Genomic DNA, 25,635 nt, shown 5'->3' with positions numbered 1-25,635 from the left:
GAATAACTGATACGGTGTGAATATTTCCACTGGTATCACATTGTTATGTCTGGGAAACTAACATAAAAACAAGTTTTTTTTTTCAACGATGGAAGATTTTTTAAAAGGGAGGCAGGAGGATATTTTATTATCACTGTCTGACCTCAGGGTCTTGGAATGAAGCAGAGCAAGTGTCATTCCCCCGAGTTGGTTCTCTCCACTCAGCCTTGTGTATGATGCTCTGTTCTAGAGAACTCGCTCCCTAATAACGTTTGCTGCGGCCCACCAGGCCCGCTCCGTCCGAGGTGAACGTGGGATAAGTTCACGTTCCGAGTGTGAAATAGTTTTGATAAGAGATATGCAAGTGGAAGAGGCGCATGCTCCATGTAGCAGCAGCAGCAGCAGCAGCAGCTCGGGTCGGGAGTCCCGCTCAGAGCATGCTGGAGAAGAGAGAGCGGAGACACGAGTGCTATCAGTCAGCGGGCTTGCTGCTATTGTAGTGCTGGCAGTTGATGTAAACAGTGGAATTTCCTTGTCATACCTGCACTACATCCAGATACATCCAGGATGGTAAAAAAACACAGTTGCTATATGAAGAGAAGCTTTTTTTGCTGCCACTAAGATGTGTGACTGATTATGAGGAATTGTTAGTTTGTGGTCTGACTCCCCTCCTGCTTCAGATTAGCAGCTGACTAAACCCATATTTCTTTTTCATGTCTCGCATTAGTTTCTGACGACATCTTTTTCTCTCTCCTTCTCTTTCTCTCGCTGCCCCCCCCCCCCCCCCCTCCTCCTCCCCCAATTTGGACGCTCCAGGATGAATTTCATCCCTTCATCGAGGCACTTCTCCCTCACGTCCGTGCCATCGCCTACACGTGGTTCAACCTCCAGGCCAGAAAACGCAAGTACTTCAAGAAGCACGAGAAGCGGATGTCCAAGGACGAGGAGCGCGCGGTGAAGGACGAGCTTCTGGGCGAGAAGGCCGAGGTCAAGCAGAAATGGGCATCCAGGCTGCTGGCCAAGCTGCGTAAGGACATTCGGCAGGAGTACCGGGAGGACTTTGTCCTCAGCGTGACGGGCAAGAAGCACCCGTGCTGCGTGCTGTCCAACCCGGACCAGAAGGGCAAGATCCGCCGGATTGACTGTTTGCGGCAGGCCGACAAAGTTTGGCGTCTGGACCTGGTGATGGTCATCCTCTTCAAAGGCATCCCTCTGGAAAGTACAGATGGCGAGCGCCTCGTCAAGTCTCCACATTGCACCAACCCAGCACTTTGTGTCCAGCCACACCACATAACAGTGTCGGTCAAGGAGCTGGACTTGTTTCTAGCATACTATGTCCAGGACCAAGGTAGGTTCAAGCTCCCACTGTGTGTGTTTGTTTCACTTTGTGCGTGAGCTAACGCGCATGTGTGAATGATGGCGTGGCCGGGGTCGAGGGTCACATGTGTTACTTTTTGGCAGCCCCCCCTTTTTGCGCAGATCGACCGAAAGCACCAGCACATTTGCAAGAAAAACAAATAGAAGAAACATCGTAGTGGGTGCTGTGTGTGTGTGTGTGTGTGTGTGTGTGTGTGTGTGTGTGTGTGTGTGTGTGTGTGTGTGTGTGTGTGTGTGCAACATACATTTTTACATGGTTCAAATATGGCTCATTAATAAGCACAAAGACAATCTGTAATCAATACGAAATGTACAACATGCGTTTAATGTGTGTTTGCTGTGCTGTTCTCCAGTAGCAGCTCCTACTCATGTTCACTAATTATTCAGTTACCATAATGGACTGTGTGTGTGTGTATTATCTCGTACACACACACAGCCAACACACGCTTGTGCTACTGCACACATACTGTGCACCTGGAGAGTAAGTGGAAAGTTGCAGATTAGACTGGTTAAATTAAAATAAAGCATAAATATAATAATGAGCCTATTTACTCTGGGTTCTTGTAAAGCCTTCGTCATTTCAATTTAGGTTTATATTGACAGTATATTTTAAAATCTGAGGGTGACCATATGATGTTAAAAAAATACGGTCTTCATCCCTATGGTTTCTATTATATAATATAACATTATGTCATTTTTAGATTAGTTTGTTATCAAAAATTGAATAAATTCTGTTTTCAATTGAGATTAAAAACACGTATTGCCGATAGAAGTGAGATCACAGCTTAACACTGAAAGTGTGAGTGAAATTTGGCCCTTCCTTATATTTGCAATAAATTTCACTTGTTAGTTTTCAAATATATATTTTTTATACAAAATGGTTATAATGTGTGAGCGTGTTTGTGCTGAAATGGGGATCTGTGTCTTTTCTTCAGTCCTGAAAAGCTGGTTTCTTTCAGATGAAAGCCTTTGTGAAAACTGAATCGTGAGTGTTTTTTTTCCAGCACAGTGTGAAATAAGAGGTTAAACAAAAAATTGTTGCCAGGTACTGGAGTAGGTTTTTTTTTTTTGATGTGAACATTTCATGATTGGCTGTGTGTTAAAACATTTCTCCTTTTCAGACATCAGCTATTATAATTTATGTATTGCATTGATGTACGCCGAAAACTAGTGTATCCTGCACACTCATAAAATCATGGCATTTACTGAAACGTTGCTGATGATTTTAGCCAAAAAAATTTAACACAGGAAATTCTTTTTCTTTCCAAACTGTAAAACTAGAGAAAAGAAAGTGTGAATTTTCACCCAGTATTCGACTATAGAAAATCACATTTGGGTCTGATGTTCCATACTCTAATTAAAGACAGACGCTAAACAAGTTCTGCAGAAAACATTATTTAGATGGAAGGTCTAAATTCCCAAATTATGTGTTTTTTCATTCTTATTTAAATATCACATCTACAGATTTTTATCAGAATTAAAGGCACCTTCATCACCTCCTCCCAAATACATTCTTTGTCTGCAGCAGACCAGTTCTGTTACAGCACATAATTAAATTTCAATCTCTCATGTCTCTCATAGGTTTGAACTTCCTCCCTTTATGTGCACTCACCATAGGAATCCCCCCTATAGTATTCCCTGTTGAAATCCCCCTCTGTTAAATCTATTGCAGCAGCACAGAATAACCACCAACGCTTTTGCTATTGAGGGAGAAATGGTGGTATAGCTAGCTCATTATCATCAAACCTTGAGCGCCATTTTGTGTTTGATAAGTGCCAGGGAAAGCAGAAGGCACAGCACAGAGACAATAATGGTTGCCACTGGCACCGGGGTTGGCATCAGACCCTCTTTTGTGTCTTTTGTAGGATGCCACCGCTCCTCTAGTTTGCATCTGCTGCATTTTTAACTGTTCAGCACCAACTTGAGAGAAAGCTCCTTTGGTGCTTTTTTTTTTTTTTTTTTTTCTTCTAATATTCACCATTTAAATGTGAAGCTAGCGCCTATGTTGTGTTGTGTCACGGACGGACATTTCACTTCACTTTCACAGCTTTTATTTTAGGGGAGAAGTGTCTCAGCTGTTTGTCTCGGAGGGGAGAGCAGTTTACTGGCAAGAAGATTCATTTTAATGTTTTCAAACGGACTCCGTATCGTACTGTTCTCTGTTGTCGGGGGGTAAATTCAGTCTGATTCACAACGCTTTGCAGATCACAGCGATTATTTGCCGCCGTCTTCAAAATTTTTCTCGTCCAAACTTTTGGCAAATACAAAATAGCATTCTTTTAGCGGGATCACAGAGACGGCGATGCTTTTTTTTCTTTTTCTTTTTCGTCTTTTTGCAAGCTACAGCGTCTTTCTCTTTTCTCCAAGTTACCAAGCAGTGCCCATCTCTAGACAATGCAGCCATATTGTGGTAGCGTGCGGCATGGCGCCATTTTGTTTTGCACTGTGCCAGGGAGGCAGGCAAATCACCAGTAATGGTTGTTAGAGGTTTGGAGGTTGGCATCAAACCCTCTTTGTCTGCTTTGCAGCATGCCTTTGATTCGTTGGTTGGCATCCGCAATGCAGTGGGCACGTTGGAAAGTTTTTTGACAGTGGCAGAATGGAAGCTGCTGCCTTTGTTCCGCTGCAACTGCACGAAACAAACAAACATACAATCACAACACAAAGAAACTAGCAAACGGCTCCGTCTCAACCGGAATCTGGTGATTTGTGCGAACTGCTGGAAAAAAATCGTTTTTTTTTTTTTTTGCGGACCGAGCTCCGAGGGTTGTCCCTCCCTGCTCTCTGGCAGCGCGGGGTTGTGTAATTGGAACAAACGTCGAATTTGTTCTTGCCGTTAATTTACTCGACTGTATTTTCTTTTCTTTTTTTGTTCTGTCTTTCTTCCCTCTTATTTTTCGTGGCAAAAATCGAAAAGTTCCGAGCGTATTTGTTTGTGGTTGTGGTGGGTCGCTGCCTGAGAAAGGTCGTGGGGTTGGCAGCGAGTGTGCTGGGTGAATTTAGAGAGGGCACTCAGCCCCCTTGTTCTGGGGCACAGACGCATTTAGCCAGGCAGAGCTGTAGCACCCATGTGCATGCCCAGATGAATGCCCGCTGGGAAGTAGGCTGGGGGCTGGGAGTGGGGGTTGTGGCATCCATTGTGCCAACTGGCAGTGTTCAATACAGGGCCCTGGCTTCTCACACACACACACACACACACACACACACATACATACACACTGCTGTTGTACTTCGGTGCGCCGCTTTATCTTTAACTGATAAAAACAAGAAGTGCAATTCTTTTATTTTTTATTTCTCTCCTTTGAATCGTCGCCTCTCCCGCCTTGCGTTCATTTTTGCATATCCAGTTTGACAGATTGATGGAATAGTTGTAACAAAGCGTGTCAGACAGTTGTCGTGTTCGGACATGCTCGAGTACTGCGGGCCTCGTTTGTATTTGGTTTAAGCTGCTCATCACCGCTTCCTCAACAAATGCAGGAATGTAGTTACTGTATTGTTTCCGCCGAAAGTTCTCGGCCCTCTGGAATATTCAAACGTCCCGTTCTCATTACGCATGCATGCAATTAATAAAAACATGGAAATAAAATAATGAAACGGACACGTGTGATTAAGGAACACAAGGATAATATAATGAAGAATTTGGAAGAACGTTGGAAAATGTCATGTAAATTCTCGGCTGTTTATTTTCCAAAATAATATAAATTATGAATGAATTCGACAAGAGGAATTAAGTGGGAATGTTAAAAGAGAATAGGAATGAGTGGAAAGAGTTGGCAGCATTTTGAAAGGCAAGTGGATTACCTCATAAGCAGTGACAGAAAGGGACTGCTGAGGTAGGCCAATGGAGACTATAGAAGTCAAGGTCAAGCAGCTTTCCCATTACTCTGGTGCTGAAAGTTAACACAGCCATAAAACATCATTACCTTGACGCCCCCCCGGCCCCCACCCCCACCCAATAACTTAGTAACTTCTTTTTTTTTTCCGCCCCCCTGCTCACACCGTCATGATAGTCTGTGGAAATGGATGGATTACCTCTGTATACACGCTGCCATGTTAATGGAGACCTTGTTTTACGAGCGCCGGACTTAACCTCTGCCCCCTCCCGCCACCGGGGTCGTGACCTTTTTTGCAAAGGGATGTGGCAGGGTGTCCTCTGAAGTTTAATTGAGCAAATCAGATCAGTGAAAAAACGCGCCGTCGCAATGCCCCGGGGCACGTGGAGGAGGAAGACTTTTTGCCCCTGGGGTTGGAGGTGGGGGTGGGGTTGTTGTTGGTGGTTGTGGTGGTCAGGGGAGGAGGCGGCAGCTCGTAAGCCCCCCTCGTTGACCTCCACAATCAGGGTCAAACCGCGGCGGTGGCAGTATCACCGGAGGTCTCTTGGCAACTGTTTCCCTCCACTCCCCCGCCACTCCTGGTTTGGCTGGTGGTCCCTTGGTTCACTGGCCTAAGTGGGGAGGAGTAGGCACCAGTGACTCCCCCACCCCACACCTCTTCAACCCCCCCACCCCACCACCCCACCACCCTCTCCAATTTCTCAGGCTGCGTAGTCTGGCTGGTCCCTATCTTCAGGACCGGCCGCTGCCTCCTCCTCTCCTCGCCACGCCGCGCCGCGTGGGGCGGCTGTTTGCATCTTGTTTTCCGCCCAGCTGCCTCGGAGGCTTTGGTCAGGCGGCCAGTGCGGAGGCCTGACCTTCTGGGTCACAGTGGAGGTCTGTGACTAAGCACAACATCTATCCCTCCCTCCCTGCATCCCCTTATCCTCCTCTGCCATCAGGAATCACCCCTGCGGCACGCAGCCCAGGCCAAATGACTCTCTCTCTCTCTCTCTCTCTCTCTCTCTCTCTCTCTCTCTCTCTCTCTCTCTCTCTCACTCCTTCTCTCTCCCGGTCTCTTTTCTTTTCTCACTCCCTGGCTTTCCCTCAAGCCCGAGACTCCGACCATGACAGCTGTCCCAGGCCCAGGCGCTTGGCCAGAGAAAGGGTGTCTGGGTTTGTGCCAGAAGTGTGAGACAAAACTTGTTGTAAGCAGACAGCATTAAGGACACTACTGTTTGTCCTCTTTTTTTTCTTTCTTTCTTTTTTTTTTTAGACCAAGTCAAAATTTTCAGCTTTAATGTGAAGTTTGCTCAGTATGATGAAACTGGCAAAAAGTTGGAGAAGTTTTCTCTCTTTGAGTTGAGGTGAATTTTATCTTTGGACGTGAATTTCAACAGTGCACATCCAGACAAAAAATTCAGCAGGATTTTAAAAATACAGATTCTGGGAAAGACCTTAACCGATGACTCCAGAGCCATATAGATAAAAACTCTTCAGAGTGAACTGCACAACCCCGTGCTTAGCTTCCATTCTGGCTCCCTTATTAGTATGCAATACAGCCTGCGGTGTCTGGCTACCTCTCTCTCAGAGCCATAACCTATCGAACACATTCTCTCAATCTAATCCACTTAGAACTCCCTCTCAGCTTCACCGCTTGCCTTATTGATTTCCGCTTCCCACTAAATGTCTTCCCGATCCTTTTTCTCTTAACCCAGGAGCTATTTATGTTTCGCAGTGCTCTTTCTTTCTTGCTTACTTCTTGCTTTCTTTCCCTCTTTTTTTTTTTAGCTTTCTCTCGTTCTCGCTTTCTCTCTTTCGCTTACTTTCTTTCTGTCATGATGTCTTCACTCCCTCCCCGGGATCTTTTTGGCTGTTTGTGGGTCTCCATCTGACTCTCCTCCGCCTCCCTCTCCTCTCTTCTGCTCTTTCTCAAACACTAACCTGGGTGCAGTGCAGCCAGGTTGCCTGGCTCAGTGTGGAGCTTGTGTTATTAGCAGCGGGGTTTTGCTCGAGCAAATACCTCAAGGCTTAAACAGGCCGTGTTACCTCCTTAGCCCTCTTTTGTGTGCCATGTGTACATAAATCTCCATGGAAACAAGGCAACTCGGAGCAGAGGGCACTGAGAAATGTGGATGCCTTCTTTCTCAACAAAATTTACAACTCTCTTTTGCTGTGCTACAGTGTGTTTAATTTGCTTGTGTCACAGTTTGCACTGTTGCATCCGTCAAAAAACCAGACAAGGCCTTTTCTTTGGCATTCTGAGGCTCGGCCATTGTGCTGAAAAGCCTTTTCTTGTGTATTTCAGCAGGAGACTCACTTTTGCGTCTGTGACTACACTCGGTGGAGGAGCGCAGTTTGTGTCATTAGTCTATGGTTAAGATCTCAGCTTCTCCACACTTTCCCAGGCTTTCGGGGAGGACCCCAAATGCATTTCAAATCCCCCCGAGGCCACTTGACTGGAGGACCGGCACCTCCCACCTCCCCGGATAGATTCCCCACCCCCACTCTGTCTGCCGGTCCTCCCAAATGAAGACAAATGGGGTACATTCACCCCCTAGCCCAGGCGCTACACTGTACCTCACTGTCCTGCCTTACAAAGCCGGCTCTCCCCGCTGCCTGAGTCTCTCTCCCCGTCCGGTGTCTGCCCTCTCCTTCTTTGCCATCGGACGAGCGTAACCGCCAGACAAACTTCCAGTTGTCCCATCTGCTTGCTAGACTGGTCACGTTGGACTTGAGGGTCTGCTGTGGGAAGAAGGATGAGGGGAGAATCGAGCTTTTTTTTAGATAGAGAATTCACGTGAAGAGCTTTTTTGACCTTGTGTTTTTTTCTTTCTTTCCCTAAGTCAGCCAGGAGAAAAGCGCCCTCAAGTACCAGACTGAGACTTTCATGTAAAAGCCAGTCCCCTTTACCCAGGAAGGAGGCTTGTTAAGAACCAATGAAGGGGAGAAAAAAATGAGAAGGGGTAGTAGGTGGGGTGTGATGGGGAACTTCGGGCAGGGATAGACAATCAGAGTGGTTGCCCAGGAGACACTAACTTCTCTGTGCAGCGCCCCCCACCCTGCTTTGCCCCATCAAAGTCTTTTCAGTCCAGACAGGGCCGATCAGTGGCCCAGAGTGATGGTTGTCTCTTCCTTTGTCTGGCGGTACAGTACGTCCCATCACTGTGACGGCTCGACAAGACCTGAGCGAGACAGAAAAAGAAAGGGCTGCCATCGCAGCGCTGTGCAAAATGTACTTTTGGGTGGGCACGTTGCTGTTTGGGGGTGGGTGGGTGGGTGGGGGTGAATCCCTGGAGGATTTCTTTCTAATGTCAGTGCGTGGGTCAAAGTGGGGATATGGCGTCTGGGGCTTGGGAATGGCCTGCTTGGGACGGATTCATCAGCTCCCCATTGAGTTGTCAAAGCCAGCCAAAGAGCTTCCACTCCTCCCTCACATATGTCAGGTTCACTTCTCTAAAAGCTCCCAAATTTAGAAAAACCAAGTCCCTATAAGCAAAAGACGCCAAATACTCAGTGTAATAAAGAATACAACCACGGTAAGAAAAGTTACAGAACAATAGAAAAGACGACTGGGAAAGTGATTTACATTTTGAGCACTTACATAAACATGCCGTCTTTTATGAAAGGCAGCATATTTGAGCAGTGGGGCTGTGTGTGATTAAAGTGAGCCATGCAGAGGGAACGGCAGGAGGAGAGAAAATATGGACACCTTGTTGATTGGATCGGCATGAAAATCTCATATCTGTGGACCACCAAGCCGGCAGATGTTAGAGATTTTCTACAGAATGACTTCCTCCATTGTGACAGTTTTTTTTCGCGCTGTCTCTTTACATTAACGCAGCGAAAGTGACGTGGCGGATGAGGGGGGAAAAAGCGAGCAATGCAGCGTCTTCTGAAAGCGATTCCCACATAAATATTTGAGAGTTGAATTTAGCCGTGCCTTGAACACATGGTGCACAAAAGGCAAAGTAAATCAGAAATTCCAAAACAAAGGTTTTTCTGGGAAAGAACATTTTTAAGATTCGATTCCAAAGCTGAACGATAAAATTTAACAGTCCTATCACTTCTTGTTTGTCGCACCTTTTTGCAAAAAAGTTTCATTTGGTGTGAATTTTAATATTTGAATCATTTTGAATTAGCAGGAAACTGTGGGTTTGGTAATTATGAAACCGTTTTGGCCACTGTGCAACTACTTGCAAGTTAGTCCACTGCTGTCTGGGCTCTGTGATTAAAGCCTGCTGCAGCCCTAACAAGGATGGTTAATGAAGCCCATTATTTTTACTGGGGAAGAACAGGGCCGGTTACCATGGTGTGTTCTGAAAGCCTATATGATCTGGCTCCAGATAGCTCGAATTCTTCTCAAATTGGCCCACTCTCTGCACTGGCACAAGGCTGCAGCTGGTAGTTGAGCTGCACTGACTTTCAGAAAAGCTTTTCCAAAGTTTTTTTATGCGCTAACACAAAAATGCACACGTGGGGACACGTGTTTACGCTCATACGCCCAAATACGTAGGCTCGCAGAAAGCCATAAACTGTTTCTTTCCACACACACACACAAACTCACACCAGATTATTGCTCACCTGCACTTCAGCTCATTTAGCTGCGGGACTACATTTAGATTCCATGAACCACAGCTCCTCAATAACAGTGCTCTCGCGTCTCTCGGGCAAAAAAAACTGAAAGTGAGAGCGCTTTAAAAGCTTGTTCCGGATTTACCAAGTCAGGATTGTAATTAGGCCTCCAACATGTGCGCAGACCTACAACCCGCAATTACACTGTGGATTCTTACCAAAAAAATAACTCCACTCCACCATCCCTCCAAAAGCCTCATGGCGTAGCCCATAATCTGACGGAAACGTAGCCAACGAGAGGTCATCGGCCTTAACTAGCCTTCATGTTGTCTCTGCAGTGTCTCCGTTCCAGCCTAATAAAACACAGATCCCGTCTAATTTGAACTTTGTCCATTAGGGCCATGATGTAATAGCTGATCTTCCCTCATTGTTTTCACAGGGTTGTTTGCAACCTGTGGTCTGGGATTTCTACAGGCTTAACATAGCCTTTTAAGCAGTTATGATAATGACCCCTGTTGACCTACAGATGGCTAAATGAGTAATGCTCCAACTCATCATCTCTTATGGGAGCTCAGCTGAGTCTGCTTGGTGTTTCCCAGGAACATCTTTATCTGCTTATGCAGGTCTGTTTCGCAAACTATTAGACGCTCGCAAGACATTTTTTCTCCCCTTTTTCTGTAAAACCTCTGGCTGTAACTTGGGTTGCCATGTGTGTCTTGTTAAGGGCAGTTATGACAAATGGCAGCAGCTGTACAAACTAATCTCTCTGTAGCTTTCACACATGGCGCCCAATTAACAATGGACCACTGTGGGGCCCTAATCCATGGTGCAGCCATCCTCTGGTCCCGCTTGCTGAGCCAACTGCCCCAGGAGACTCTTCTCCTCTGTGCTCCTGCTAGCCAGCCTGTAACTCCATTCAGATGGGAGCTGGTGAACACCACCGGGCCCGCTCGGGCTGGAGACACGGTAGCCACCTTGTTTGTTTCCATGTTGGGAATCCTGGTCCCCCGGACGTTATAGAGCTTGGGTTTTATTTGTCACTTTGGAGTTGCCTGGGATTATGTTGCACCCCCCGAGAGCTTGCACAGTGCATTGCAGTGTTTTGACTCACATGCACATACGAACTCACGTGTATTGGGCTTGTGTGAATGCATTAAAACGCACACACATGCACGCACGCAGCTGCAGCTGATGGATTTTGCAAAGTGGGTGCTGAACGGGTGGGTGGGAGCCGTGCGTTTGGATGTATGCGTGCATGTGCGATCTAGCTTTCCTGTCAGTGTGCATATTTGCAGTAGTTGTATGATGATAAACTGCTGTTTCTTGGGGCCTCAGATAGCTGAATGCACTTAAAGCGTGGGGGAGAGTGCATTTACTTCCTCCGCACGGTCATATAGGATAATATACCATAGGAAGGCAGGGGAATGTTAACCCACACTCTTTACTTAATGGTTTTCTTTTTTAACTTTGGAATTATCCCAACACTGCTACTCCGATACACCAACAATATCCAACTACTTTTCCCAGGAAAGATTTCGGTGTGTGAAGTCCTCTTTGTCCAAGAGTATGTCAGCAGTGCTTTACACAGTACCGTTTTACATTTCAATCGATAATACCGCGGATGAAAAAAAAAAAAAAATTCAAGACGTCACTTGGATGCAAACCAGTGTGAATTGTTGTTTCCACATATTCTTCACTCTGGTGCAAAAACAAAGCCACAAACAGGAGTTGGAGACTCAAAAGGAGGGTGTTGAAGGGTCGACGGCCATCAGGAAAACGGCGCGGGCCCCTGCCAAATCTATGACATGAATGAAACAAATGGATGAAGGAAAATGAAAATGGTTGGGGTGTGATCTCTGGCAGGCAGTGCGAAACCAGTGCCAACTATTATGAATGAAAAACTGCTGCTGAGCTAATGAAAAAAAAAAAAAAAAAAAGAAGTCAGTTTTTTCATCCACCATCCAAGAATAATTAACTGCTCGCAGGCCTTCTGGTGAGGGTGGAGAAAGCCACAAGACACTTGACTCACATCTCACACCGCAGAGGAAGACAGTGAAACACAAAGAGGGGGGGGGGGGGGGGGGATGGAAGCAACAAAAAAAAAAAAAAGGAGTTTTGTTTCGGGACAAAGTATAAACTCGTTCTTAGTCACTGTTTGCTATGAAAGAGGGAAGAGAGGTGAAACCAAAAATAGAGTAAAAAGGTGTGTCAAGATTCATTTTAGAAAGATAATAAAAAGTCAGGTTGTCGTAAGTTCATTAAATATTCATTGTTTACAGATCACATATCATAAAACCATTTTATTCGCCCCATTACCCAGAAATGAAAATATACACACACACATTCCACCGGGGATCAAACATGCGCTCTATTCTTAACTTTATTCCTGTCCGGGCTGCACTACAGCGATGATGCGGTTAGTTGAAGACTCGATCTCAGTTATGATAATTGTCATAGCAGCATTTAAACACATGTCGTTCTCATCTCCCAGATACGAGGAGATTTTGCCTTTTTTTTCCTGTTTTTATATCTTTATGAATTGAATGTGTTTTGGTGGAAGTAATGTGGAAACGTCTCCCTGAGCTGTGGGACGTTTTGGATTTATGGCATTTTTTGCCGTTTTCTGACATTTTTATTGTTTTAAGAGAATAATCAGTCACAAAATAATAAATCCATAATGGAAACTATAATTTGTTCCAGCCCTACTGTACTGTGATGTCCCGCACTGTATGTTATCTCTCACAGCCTCCTCTTGCAGTATGTAGGCAGGATGACATGATGGAAAGAACAGAATGGGGGCCAGATGTACGTATATATATATATAGGACCTGACAAGGGTACGGAGATGGACACCAGGCAGAGGCGTTGCATATCACATACACCACATCCCATGGTGATAACGACCCTTTGCGCTGTATGTACAGCAAAGAAAAGAACAACTCTTAATGATGCACGCCTGCTGGAAGAAGGTATATATGCTAATTCCAGGAGTTAGTGAGTCTAATTGAAGCACACAGACTATGAAGTCTGCATTTTGTAAGCATTTTATTTTAGTATTGTCAGTTTTTAAGTGGATGCATGGTTAAAATGAAGTGTGCAGTGTTCTGGTCTCTGGGTTAGTTGAATTGCTTTTTTGTCACAGAGGGGCCCGTGGGCGCAGAATTTATTTTAATCCATTATCAACTGGCCCTGTAGCCAAGAACAACAACATTGTTTTTGTTTTACCGTTAAACCTTTATTTAATCGGCATCTTGTATGCCACGAACATCACCCAGGGCTGACAAAGCACACACTGTTTAGAGGCGAACGCTCAAAACAAAAAGTGGTTTCCCCATTATGGCAATCAAAGCAATGTTATCAGCGATCAACATGTTCTCACCCAGAGACAGAAAGGAGAAGAATGCCCCATTGACTGATACTGCCTGCTAGGCCAGTCGCGCTGATCTCCTGAAGAAAAGACCAGTGTCGCTGGTGGACCCCCCCCCCCCCACACACACACACACACACACACACACACACACACAACTGCCTCCCCGCTCTTTGCCTTCTTCCCTCTATATATGTCTCAATACTTGGGGGATCTTAGGAGAAGGAGGGGAAGGTGGGGTGCTGAAGAGGGCTTCATGTGTGTGTGTGTATTGTCGAGGTGCTGCCGGGCGACTCTATCCCATGCTGGTGGTGTAGGGGAAGGGGAGGAGGAAGAGGGGAGGAGGGGGGGGCTGAAAAGACGGAGCCGTCACCTGCCAGACTGCTGGAATGTTAATGCCGTGGCTCTGATAATTGGATTTTGTACACACCGTCTGTGAGGAACGTCCAGCAACTTTCCCCCTCTTATTGTTCGACCCAGCCCTGGACCCTCAATAGGGCTTGTCTATGTTTATACAAGCACTCACGTCTCAATAAAGACTGTTTACAATGTGTGTGTGCGTGTGTGAGTGTGTGCGGCGTCGGACTTCTGAATCACGGTGCAGTTGTGTGTGACAGGGCAACTGAAAATGAAAGCAAAGAGTGTGTCAGATTATCAAGACTTGTCAAATATTAAACATATTAAGAGATTTGTCAGGTCTTAAAAAGGATTTCTCCAAGATTTTTAGGCCTGTTGCGGTGAGAGTTTGTATATACTTGGATTAAAGTTTTCCCACAATTGCACATTTAAAGCTCACAGATTACTTTTTTTTTTTCTTCTTTTTTTGGCAACTCTTCATTCCACGACATGAACACCATGCGTACACGTTCTCAACTTCATGCACAGCCAAAAGGTAGGCACACCCACTTTAAGGTCAAAGGTGAGGAGGAAGCGCTCCCTATTGGCGGAACGTGTGTGAGGCGTACATGATCTGGGATCATTAGGGAAGTCATGGCTCTTGTTTGCGTCGGGGGGGAGCCTGGAATCGGGCCGGGAGCTGTGACGCACTGGTTTCCCTCTCCCTGGCCTCCCATGCTATTTCCACCCAGGCTGCAGCGGCTTGAGCTGGTTAAACGTCTCGGCTGCACTGACCTAAATTCCTCATATTCACCTCAGAAGACCCTTGCCTTAGCCAACCAACTGTTTTTTTTCCACCCCTATAGTCTTCCTATGCAACGAGCATACGCTTTGTTTGTGTACAAAAGTTCCTTCCTGTACATAAGGAAGCTACGATTGAAAAAAAAAAAAAGGCATCTTATTCCCAGCTGTAATCCCTCTGAGCAGAACTGCTAGAAACAATGACAGAGGTTTCTCGTTTGGCAGAGAGACTTGTTGTGGTTAGATAAACAGCCTCTAATTGCATTTAATCTGTGTTAAAGTAAGGCATTTGGAACAATTACTTTGGTATGTTTACCAAACAGCTGTTGTGTGGATCCTTTTTTTTTTTTTTTCTCCACATCTCTCTCTAAGATATAATGGATTTGGTTCACCTCGCTGGTTAGTGGGAAAATAAGATAGGCGCTACATTAACTCATGCGTGGATTTGTATTCAGGACTCAATAGTTAGAAAAATAACAGCGTAAAATCTACTTAATCTCATCTTTGTTAAATGGCTTTGGTTAAGGTGCCATAGTCCCATTTATTTTATTTTACAGAACAAACACAATTTAAATCATCTGTCATTGTGTACAGTATAATATCTAGGAATAGCAGTATTCTTAGATAGCAACATGCCCAGAAACTTAAAATGCGACGATAAAATCAATGTTGAAAAACTCTCCTAGTCGTCTGTGTTTGTGCAGGAAAGATTACGAGAAAGCATAAGGGTTGTTTCAGGCGGGGGCCTTCCATATTTATCCACCGTCTTGCTCTTTTCCCTTTAACCTGGCAGTGGTGTGCTGTTGCATAAACAATGGTCTGGGCAGCCACCTTTGGGCTATTGTAGCCTTCCACAGGCCTGAACTCTGGCCAAGTGGATGTTGTTGCAGGAGACGGCCCCGCAGCCAAACATGCGAGCCAACCAGAGGCCTCCGTTCCAGGAGGCGAGCACTCACCGGGGCGATACCCGAGGATAGTAGTGTTTGACAGCTCTTGGATTGCGTAAAGGAACTTGACTTTGAAATTCAAACAGAGAGCGATGAATGGGCCACGGCGCTACGAAAATGATGCATCGCCTGCAAATGTCACGGCTAAAAAAATCAAAACTCAAGCCACACTTCGGACAAAGGGGATGAGGGGAGGGAGGGGGGGGGGGGATAAAGCGCGTATGTGTGCGTCTGTGTGATTTGACATGCCGCATGTGTTTAGTATTCATAATGAGGTGTTGCAAAATGCATGCTCTCTGCATATCTCGCTCGACTCACCCACCACCTGTATAAACAACAGCGGTATTGCGAAACGGTTCCAGGGAAAGGCTCTTCCCGGGCTTGTTGTCAGAATGAGGTCAGCGAACACTACTCTTTTCTCTCTCACTCCCTCGTTTTTCTCTCTCCCTCTGCCTTCCTCACTCCCTCACTCCCTCACTCACTCACTCTCTTCTAGTTGTACTTTGTCCTTCTGGAGCAGCGGGAGGAATAAGGCCACTGGATCAACCTGGAGGCATCTGCACGCGCTCGCCGGGCATGTGCGCCGCTAAGTGTGGAGAGGCTTAGTTGTTTCCGGCAGGATCATTGACAAACAACAACTTGCTAATGTTCTCCTTATCGTGTCGTCGAGGGAGTTATTGTTTTCTTAAACCCAACAATCACCCCTGTCAGGTTTTTGATCCAGCGTTATTTTTATAACGTGTCATTCTGTCTGGAACTGTCCAGGAAACTGACATGAAAATTACCTGGTATATCTCAAGTACTAACAGGCTGGAGGTGCTTGTGCAATATTGCAATTATTAAAAGCAATCAGAACATGGACTTTGGGGAATCCTGAAGCACCGTTGGATCCACTTGTATATTTTCTTTGGTTGGTAACAGGGGATGGGAGTTTGCTCCATATGAATTCTCCCAGTATGACATAATCTGACCCCACCGCTGATCATTTTACCCCCGTAACGGCACAAAAGGCGCGCTCGGAGATGTAAGGGGAGCGCACATGTATCATATGCTTACAGTGGAGGAAGCAGCTAATCGCGCCACCCCCGCCAAAAACGCTGGTGCTCCCAGAGGCACTGCTGGTTTACTGCGTCGTGTCTGGAACGCTGTAACAGGATCTCCAGAGAGGAGCACAAAATGGGTGCTTTGTGTCCCAAGATTTGTCCAGACAAAACCAGATAAGGAAACCCAACAAGGGCGAGCCAAAGGAGCTGCCTCTGCGACTTGAGCAAATAACCTTTAATCTAGGTCATGCAGCCAGATAGGGCCGACAGCAGCCACCACCAGCAGCCGCATTAGTGGTGACGTAAGCGCTAAAGAGAAGGTTAATGTGGTCATTCTCATGGGTTTCTCTGTAAACATTATTTCTTGGGGGCTGTTTGGGTTTTAATGGAGGCGAGCCTCATTATTAGTGGGTTGAATTCCTCATATGGTCATACCTGCTAAAATCTCACTCTGCAACCAACCAGTGGGTGTAAAAAAAAAAAAAAAAAAAGTAGGACTTGTGTAACTGCAGGAGCTTTAACAGCAGCACCTCCTACATGTTTTATTTCCAAAAAGACCTGAAGCTTCTGTTCGGTTTGGTTCTGCTCTCCGGTTGCTGCGGTGACCTGATGGAGCCCAATTCTCATGGCAGTCATAACAAGGCCCATACATGCCTCCCCCATAACTGTGGCCAGCCCCCGGGGGCTGCATGTCTGCCTCCCTCTGCCCACATGTCCCAAAAACCATCGATGGAAGGGGTGGAGGGGTGGGGTGGGGGTGGGGGTTTTGGGGGGGGGGCAGGACCGGATCGCTACATGGACCATATGTGTCGGCAGACCACAAAACGCTGAAGCCATTACTTGGCCCATTCTAGTGAAATTGAAAGCAGGAGCCAGTAACAGCAGCAGCAATAGCTAGTTTTGGCTGAGTGCATGGGGGCAGTGTAAGGAAAGCCCAGTCAGATGGTAGTGCTCATGCTGACTTGTTGACGGCAGCAGGCTGCAGACGGCTGATGTCTTGTTGTCATAGCGCCAGCTCCTCCCTCTCATGACCTCTGAGTGATGACGCTTGTCTGCTTCTCTCTCTGTTTCAACTTTGTAAATGTGTCCGCATGTGTGTGTGGTTATTGAAATGCCTCTCGTGGGCTAATAGATCCCTGCTAATACAGCTGTGAGGAGGCTGCAATGTTTTTGTAATTTTGGAAGACAATGTACGCAACCGTGAAGGCTAAATATTTCATATGAATTAGTCTCCTCACCGAAGCATTCTCCTGCTCACCCATTGGGGAACACTTTTTTTTCTCCCCAGTCAGAGAACTGGCAGATGTGAGGCTGCGTTACAGGAGCTGAAAACATGTATCAAGGTGATGCTGTCTCATGTTCATCTTATATTAATGATGAGACATTTGTCCAGCCGCTGTGTCATTGTATGCTGCCTGCAACACTACTCTGGCTCTTGGCGTTTTTTTAGAAAGGCGCAACACGAACAGTATCCTCTCAGTGTTGGTTAGCTCCAGCTTCTTTCTTAAATCCTCATGCTGCCGTTAAGGAACCGCGTGCATCTAATGCATTAGTTGGGGGTATTGTGTTACATGCAGCGCATACATCTTGCATTCTGATTGTTGGTAATTTATGTGCGCGACGTGAGCGATTTGCGGGAAATTTCACCAACTTTTTCCTTTTTTTGGGGGAGAATTTCCTTTTCATGTGAAACACACTGTCCTTCAGTGGGTTGATATTGATCTGTGATTAACTGTTGGACGTTGTGTTGACAGGTTTTCCTTCGCTGCACTGTGCTTTTGTCTGTGCGTGTACGTGTGACTGTGTTTGTCCTCCATCCTCAGCTGAGCTCTCCACGGTGCCGCTGGGTTTTAGGTATCATCTCGGGGCACTTTGGCTCCAAAGGGGAACATTTGCTGGCAAATTGCACCCTTCACTTCCCCCATTGATGCCTTTTTTTTTTAAAGGTGGGATCCCATTCTGTTGTATTTGGGAGTTTTGTAACCGTTTTATTTATTTCTTTATTCGGCCGAACGGCGGGTGTTGGTAGGATAAGGGCTCATGGAGAAGACTTATCTTCAAGCGCGCGTCTGTCATCTGCTGCTGCAGACAGAGTGCTCTTTCATTCGCTCCAGTGAAAGAGGGTTCACAGAGATTTAAGGGAAAGCATTGTTTGTGCTCCGCAATGCTTAATCACTTGGATTGGACACCATATTAAAAACTTGGGCTCTAGACGGGAGAGAGGCTCCTCGTCTAAAACGAGCGCCCGTCTTCCACAGAAAAAGGAGCAGCGCTGCCTCGCGGGGGTGGGTGACGGGGACAAAGACACTCTGACAAGAGTTAAGCCAAGAGACAGAGGAGATGAGGACAGAGGAGAGGGAAGGTCTTCAGCAGAGTGAAAGTTAACACCTAAGTTTCTAACAATGCAATACAGTTTTTCTCTGAAGTAAAAGAACACTGTAAAAAACAACAGCGTACAGAGTTATTGGTCCTGCAGCTTTGCTCCCAATGTCTTATCTTTCCTTTAGCTCAAGGAGTAAGATGGCGGCTTATTCCTAAAGCACTTCACTTTCCCATACCCCCCCTCCCCCCCTGCACTCCATTTCACTGCAGCGCTGATTACACATAGTGTTTACATATTCCATAGAGCGCTGTGACAGAGATAAACCTCTCCTGATGCTTATCCCCTGGCCACAATGTGGAAACCACTAAGATATAATGTAAACCAAACGTCACAGCTGCCCTTTCATGTCTCAAGTGCCAGTTCTGTGTGCTGAGCGAGAATTTTGAGAGTGCGGCTTCTAAGTGGAATTGGTTAAATTGAAGTTTAAACCATCTTAACTCTTTTCTTTCAATGATGTTGGCAAGCTCTTTTCATAAGTGTATTTTCAGTCTTTGCACATGGTAGCAGAGAAACTCTGGGATTGAAGGTACTTCAGCTCTAAAAGTGCAACTCTCTTGATTTGGGTGTTTTGTCAAAAATAAACATCTTACGCACTTTAACCAGCTCGTCGTCTCTCTTGATAACCGGTCATGGAAAGTTTGAGCAGCTTCGCCCTGGTGAAGAGGAGCGTTTGACACACATAGCTCTTGAGTTTTGGGAACGAATATTTGCGGCGAGGGATAGGCGTTTTGATATGAAATGTGATTAATGATCTACACATCAGCGAAAAGAGGGGAGCTTTCCCCCCATAAAGTAGGTTGTGGGATTATACAGGGGGCTGTACTCTGAGGACTTCTTGGCATTAATTGGCCTGTCTCTCCTGTGGCTCCCGAGTATCGCTGTCACTCTCCTCGGCACGCTGTGGTTTGTGCATGTTATCACTCTCCAGGTCCTTTGCAGTAAATGTGTCACAAGGAAAATTGCGCCGGCCTAAAAATACCCTTCCATGTGCATTTCCCATCGTCTCACATTTGGGTTGCTGGCTGCTCAGGACTTTGTCCCCGAAAGCCAGCGCTGAAATTCATCTGTTGAAACACTCAAAGCATTTAAAACTTTTTTTTTTAGGGTTGTTCTCGTCTTGTGTCAGTGAAGAACGAAGAACGAAACCCCCCCCCCCCTCCTCTCCCGCCTTCAGTCATTTGGTTGAAGCATTCCTCAATTGTTCCTGACTCAAAACCTGCACCGCAATCTCAGTTGAAGTTCACTCTATAGGTTCCCGCTGCATAGCACCTGCACCGCACCCTGGTTTTATGAAGTGCTGATGAGCAATTGCCTGCCGCAGGGCTACTGCTCAGCACACATAACCTGCTATCAGGACACACAACACACACACAGTCATTCCCGTGCACTCGTGTTTACCGAACAGACTGTGCTACAGTTGTCAGGGTTAACTAAGGGGAAACGAGGTCGAAATCGTCAATGAGAAGCGCTCCGTCGAGTCGAGCCGGTTTCAGTGAACCTCAGATGCTCTTATATCACAGTAACACAATCAAACGACTAAAACAAATGTTACATGGCTGAAACTTTAGTAAAAACTATAAACAAATATGCAAAGGTGCTTCAGTCGCCGACTGTGCACATGCGGACGTCTCCTCGGCTTTGACTGACTTGTTTTCTCCCCTGCTCTGCGTTGACTCCGAGTTGCCTCCATAAATCTAAAAACTAATCCACCAAGTGCGAGCTCATCCCTCTTAATTTGTTTGCCCGCTTTACGTCCGTGAAGATGTTCTCCAGTGACATCTAAGCCATCACGTTGACAACCCCAAGTGGCTTCTAATACTCCTACTGATTCTCCTCTATGGCTGCTTTGAAGCTCCCTTTATTATGTTGGTCGGGGCTATTTCTTCCCCTCCTCCCCTTGTTTACGAAAGCGGCTTCGATAAGGCCTTCGGCGCGCCCAGCCCGACTTGCAGTCTGCGGCTCGGCCACATGGGCAAAGCCGAGGCCTACTTTAATCAAGACATGAGAATGACCCACTTCATCTTATGCTAATTTGATTTTTTTTTTTTTTTTTTGGAAAATGATCCGGGATTGACTGTGAAGAAGCGTTTTTTGGTCCCTTTTATAATAAGCTTATATCAAAGTAATATCTGTCCATTGATGTAGGCTATGTACTGTAGACATAATTCCACTGTGGCTGTTTTGCTTTTATTTACGCCAGAGCCGTGTTTTTCATACTCGAACGTGATTGAATCACTTTGCTTGGCTGTTTGTATGGAAGCGGGGTCCAATCTGTTGTAAAACAGAGAAGTGGCCCTTTTTACGAGGTGCTAATGGCCTGCTAATTCTTGAGGAAAGGCAAAGTGACCAATTCATTCAGCTCAACGTTTACTACCTATTGCCCTTTGACCCCTGCTCTGACATGTTGATTTTACAGACCTTAATGCTGTATGCCATCACATATATAACCCGCATATATAGGGTATAATTACTGTGCATTGCACTCATGAACTCGTTATATCATACACATTATAATAACCTGTATAATCCTGTACAGCGGGGCAGTGTAGAGCTTTTACTCTGGGGGTTGTGTTGTTTACTCTTAGTGTTAATAGTGGATCCAATATTGTGTTTGAGCTGTGTCATGGAGATTAAGAAAATTACATGATGTACATGTGACGCTGTGCATCAGTAGAAATGAAGGGCGAATCATCATCTCTCTGGCTCAGTCCTGTTTATTGCAGCGGTATTACACTGCATTACATTTGATTGCATTGTGTGACGGCGTCGTGAATGTGTCACTCTCTTAGTTTGCGCGTGGATGTATCGCATCAAAACTCCCGACTATCCACGTTGTTCAATTAGCTAATAGCTGGGCGCTCCCTTCTGTCCAGCACAGTCCTCTTTTTACTGAGCCTTGTTGTCTTTATGGTTTCCTCTGGCGAAACGTGCGTAAATAGCGGTTGGATGAAACAAGAGGTGATTTAGTGGACCTCGTCACAATGCGCCCTGCCTTGGCGGCCGCTTCCTACCTTTGTGTGGTCGAGGGCTCAGGGGTGCGGCAGCGGATACGCGGCCCGGGTCCCGGCAGGCCCCGAGGAGGGAAGGAAACCTGGTGTCAAAGGCGATCGCGCGCTGCTTCTGTTATCTGAGCAACAGACACTCTGCTTTGCAAGACTCAGTGTCAGACGCTCGCTGTGGTTGAGATACCACTAACTAGATAAAAAAAAAAAAAAAACGATCATAAAGTGTCACAAGTTTTTAATTTTTTACACCTCGGAGCGCTTATGAGGGAACTGACAATGAGGCGTTTCTGAGAAGCAGTGGAAAACTGGTTGCTGGTTGCGTGTGGAGCGCTGGCTGCATGCTTTCTTTCTCCTGCTCCTCTCTCTGCACAGGCCTCTCCTGTAACCTTGAGAGAAGCCCGCGCAGGCCCCAAGTTCAACGAGTGCATGAGGCATATTTTCGCTGAGCGTGCTTGGACCGCCCCACTAAACCCCCCGACCCCCCACCCCCCTCCCTCCTCACCATACATACAGCGGTTTTTTTTTTTTTTTTTCCTCTCTCTCTCCTCCCCTCCTCCTAAAGAGGACTCCCTGTAGGCCTCGCCTTTCACAGCGCCTGCAAAGGAAATACATTATGTGTAAAAAGAATTCCATATGGTGTCATATGATCTGTGTAATTCTCTCTCAATTGATAAAAAAAGAAAGAAAGAAAAGTCACCTTGTTTGAACAGCTCTGTCCTTTGTGGAAGGTACTGTAGCTTCTGTGCTGTTCAGGACATTTAATCAACTTTGTTCCAGTCAGAAACAAGTTCTTCTACAATCGTGGTTATATTTGGAGGGAATGTCTGAGCGTTTAAGTGTTTGTATCAACTAATTAAAAACATACTTTTGCTGAAAACAAGCAGTTCCAGCGCAACAGGAAAAGGTTGATGAAAACTTATCACCTCCTTCTTCCTTGATAAATACTCGGAAGTCGGTTGTAGCCAGTTTTCTGGAGGTGTGGCCGACCTCAGCTGTTGTAGTTTACAGTGAGGCCTCCTGCCTTGGCTGAGAGGGGGGGTGGGGGTGGGGGGGGGAGTCTGTGGCAGTCCTACGGGTAGGCTGTTCCAGGTGAGCTCTGCCAAGTTCAAGTGGCTTGGACTAAGCCCCGCACCGCAAATGGGAAGTGTTTCTGCAGGGCTGCCAACCTTGCTAGAGCTGTGACTGCAACAAGCCTGTTGTTGCTGTCAGTGTCAGTAAAGAGATATGGTTTTCTACACGCACATACACATAGGAGGGAAAAAAAAAAAAAAAAAAAAAAACTAAAGCAAGGAGAGATGTATGTATGTAGATGCTTGCCAGGAGGGGGATTATAGAGTTTGCTCCAGCGGTGGCCCTTTGATATTCTTTCCAGTTCCCATGATGCAACAGTGTGGCTAGTATGAGGAGATTATGTTTTTATGGCCTTTGGACAGATTTCACACTAACTTCAGTGCAAAGTGAAGCGACCGAAATTCTCAAGTATCCCCAGTTGGAACGACGTACAGTTTTTCACTTTGCAGAATGAGAATTACATTTATATATATAATAAATATATATAAAGTGGTCACATGCTGCTGAATTAAACTGACAGGCTAATGGGTACGCTCATGATATAGAATATATGCAGCACTCTAAGTGTCCTTCATGGTTGGTTATTAAGAAAGTCAGCAGCATGAAGAAGGGAGCACAGAGAGAGAGACATTAGAGGACGGGGTATGAGGAGGTGGGAGGACGTCAGACAATGGAAAAGCACTCGGAGGCAAACATCATCGCCGCATAAGACAACAGTGTAATATTTCTGTTCACATCGGGCTGCCCGAGGGGCCGCCGCTAAGAGTTTAAGAGAGGTAAAAATGGAAAATGTGTGCGAGTGCGAGCATGTGTGCGCTGTGATTTTTTTTGTGCAGCTTGAACCGGCATCAGTGAGGGGAGGGGGGGGGGGGGGGCGCGGGTGAGCGATTGTGATGAACGAGAAAATCAAGTCCCTGTCAAACACAAACATAACCCACCTCTTCTATAGCCTGGCAGCGCCGACACGACCCCAGCCAGAGATATTAAACATGAACATCGCCATGCTCAGGAATCATTGCCCCCCCCCTCCCCTCCTCCTCCCCTGCAGCATTTACTCTAACCCTATTTGCCCTCCCACCCACCCCCTGATCCCGGCGAACGAACTTTTGGCATCTCGGATAAAGTGAAAACAACATGCTTGAACGAGTGGAAAGCGAGGGCTGTGGGAGCTGGCTGTGAGGCGGGTGTAAAGGCCCCTGTGGCGTGGCCCTGACTGGACAAATCCTAGCAGGCTGAGGAAGTGGAGGAAGGAGTGCTGGGAGTTATACGGGCTGGTGGGAGGCGTCGCGAGCCGGTTACAGGGAAAAAGCGGGAAAAGGGGGAATTCCTGTTCCTGAACTAAAAAGCGATGGAAAAAGTGACTGCGAGTATCTCGCTCATGCCGCTCCATGTCAAAACAGCCGAGTGCTGCCGTCATCTGTGCAAATATTTCAAGAGATTATAGTTGGGAGAGCCTCGTGGGAAAGGCTGAAGCAAGAGCTCCGAGGACAGCCCGACTTAAACTCGCTTAAACAGAAAAGCCTTCCCTTCTTAACTGTATCAGAGCGAGCGTGTCAACGCGAAACCGCAGCGTTCGAGGCGGCGGCGGCAAACAAACAGAAAAACCTGCCAGGTGAGACCAAGCACAAGCCATTTCCTATGAAAACCTCTTCCAAAGTCTCGCTCTAAATAGCAAAGGGGGACCAGGCCTGCCGCGCCTGAGGACACAGCATGCGCACATTCCTGCTCCACGTACAGTGAGTTCAATGTGACCACACTGTGCCAAGTAAATGTGATCTGTAATACCTCTCTTTAATATATATCTATCTAAATATCCTCCAAACGCTGAGAAGCCACTGATGTAATGTCTTCAAACATGTGACCAAACACTGGCGCTGCCTCTCTGGATGCCATGCTCTGCTGTAACATTGTTTATGACTCTCAAACAACAGAATCTGAAATTAATTTCGCGCCTCTCCTCTTCCCACTGTAAACTGGTGCTGTGCAGCCAAACCACATGTTGTTATTGCTGCAGTGGCAGAGGGGGCTGCCTCAGCAGGCCTTAGTAGCACAGAACAGATTTGCTCTCTGTTTTTCTGCCAGGAATGTGGAATAGAGTTCTCTCTCTCTCTCCCTCTCTCTCTGTGGCTGTGAATATCTCGCTTAGCATGCACTTAAGTATGATTTATAAATCCTGCGCTTGTGGCGTGGCACAGGGAATACTCTGGTAACCCTGAGAGATTAGATTTGCATTTTGATCTCCTGTAAGACCAAGATGTTTTGTCATGATTATATGGCACTTTATTGTGGCGAGCGACGGGGCTGTTGACTGTATCCCGTCTCTGGATGTTTGCGTTTAAATTGCGCATCTGGGACCAACAACCACAAAAGAGCAAAAGATGCTTTTGCACCTTGGCTGCTGTTGGCTGCAGATCTCCAGACGGTTGGAGGGTCCACGAGGAGCGAAGGAGCTCCACCGTCTCTGGACGACTGCCAACGCTCTGACCTTGTGGCGGGCACAGCCGCTGTCACTTCCTCTTGACTTATGTGAGAACCTGTTTTATGATGCTGGGTTTTTTTTTTTTTTATTATAAAAAAAACTGCTGCTCTGCATCTTCCTGTGGCTCACCAAATGAGCACTTACCTGGCGCAGCAGCCATTTCTACAAGAACCACCAACACTTGCCTTTATAAGATTCGTGGTTTCAGTCAAATTACTCCCATCATTTCCCTGGTTGCCCTAAAAAAGCTCCTCTCGCTGGGCTTGTGCCAGTAGAGACACCCGAAGCCCGCTCCCTCAAGAAACCCTCTTGGCCCCGAGCCTTGATCCCCACGGATGCTTTGATTCGGGCCAGCTCCGACTGGGGGCCTCCGAAAGCCCCCGTCTCCAGGCTCATTAACAGGAAAGGAGGTTTTTTTTTTACTGGCCATGCGGCAGGCAGCCGGCTTTTAAACCACCAA

General features: G+C 46.4%; 1 protein-coding gene across 11 annotated transcripts in view; it reads left to right on the top strand.

Moving 5' to 3' along the window:
• LOC311001409 (nuclear factor 1 B-type-like) overlaps positions 1-25,635 on the top strand; it is a 72,766-nt gene that overhangs the window by 8,691 nt on the left and 38,440 nt on the right. For 10 of the 11 annotated variants that reach the window (XM_083992492.1, XM_083992485.1, XM_083992491.1 and 7 more), the window contains exon 2: positions 796-1,327. In XM_083992492.1, the coding sequence (XP_083848618.1) occupies positions 796-1,327 (532 nt within the window). Of the gene's footprint in view, positions 1-412; positions 550-795; positions 1,328-25,635 lie in introns of those variants that run through there. The other variant, XM_083992490.1, reaches the window with a different exon arrangement.

Source organism: Trachurus trachurus (genome assembly GCF_905171665.1).
Source record: "Trachurus trachurus genome assembly, chromosome: 18".
NCBI classification, from domain to species: Eukaryota; Metazoa; Chordata; class Actinopteri; order Carangiformes; family Carangidae; genus Trachurus; species Trachurus trachurus.
This window is presented reverse-complemented; position numbering and strand designations above follow the sequence as displayed.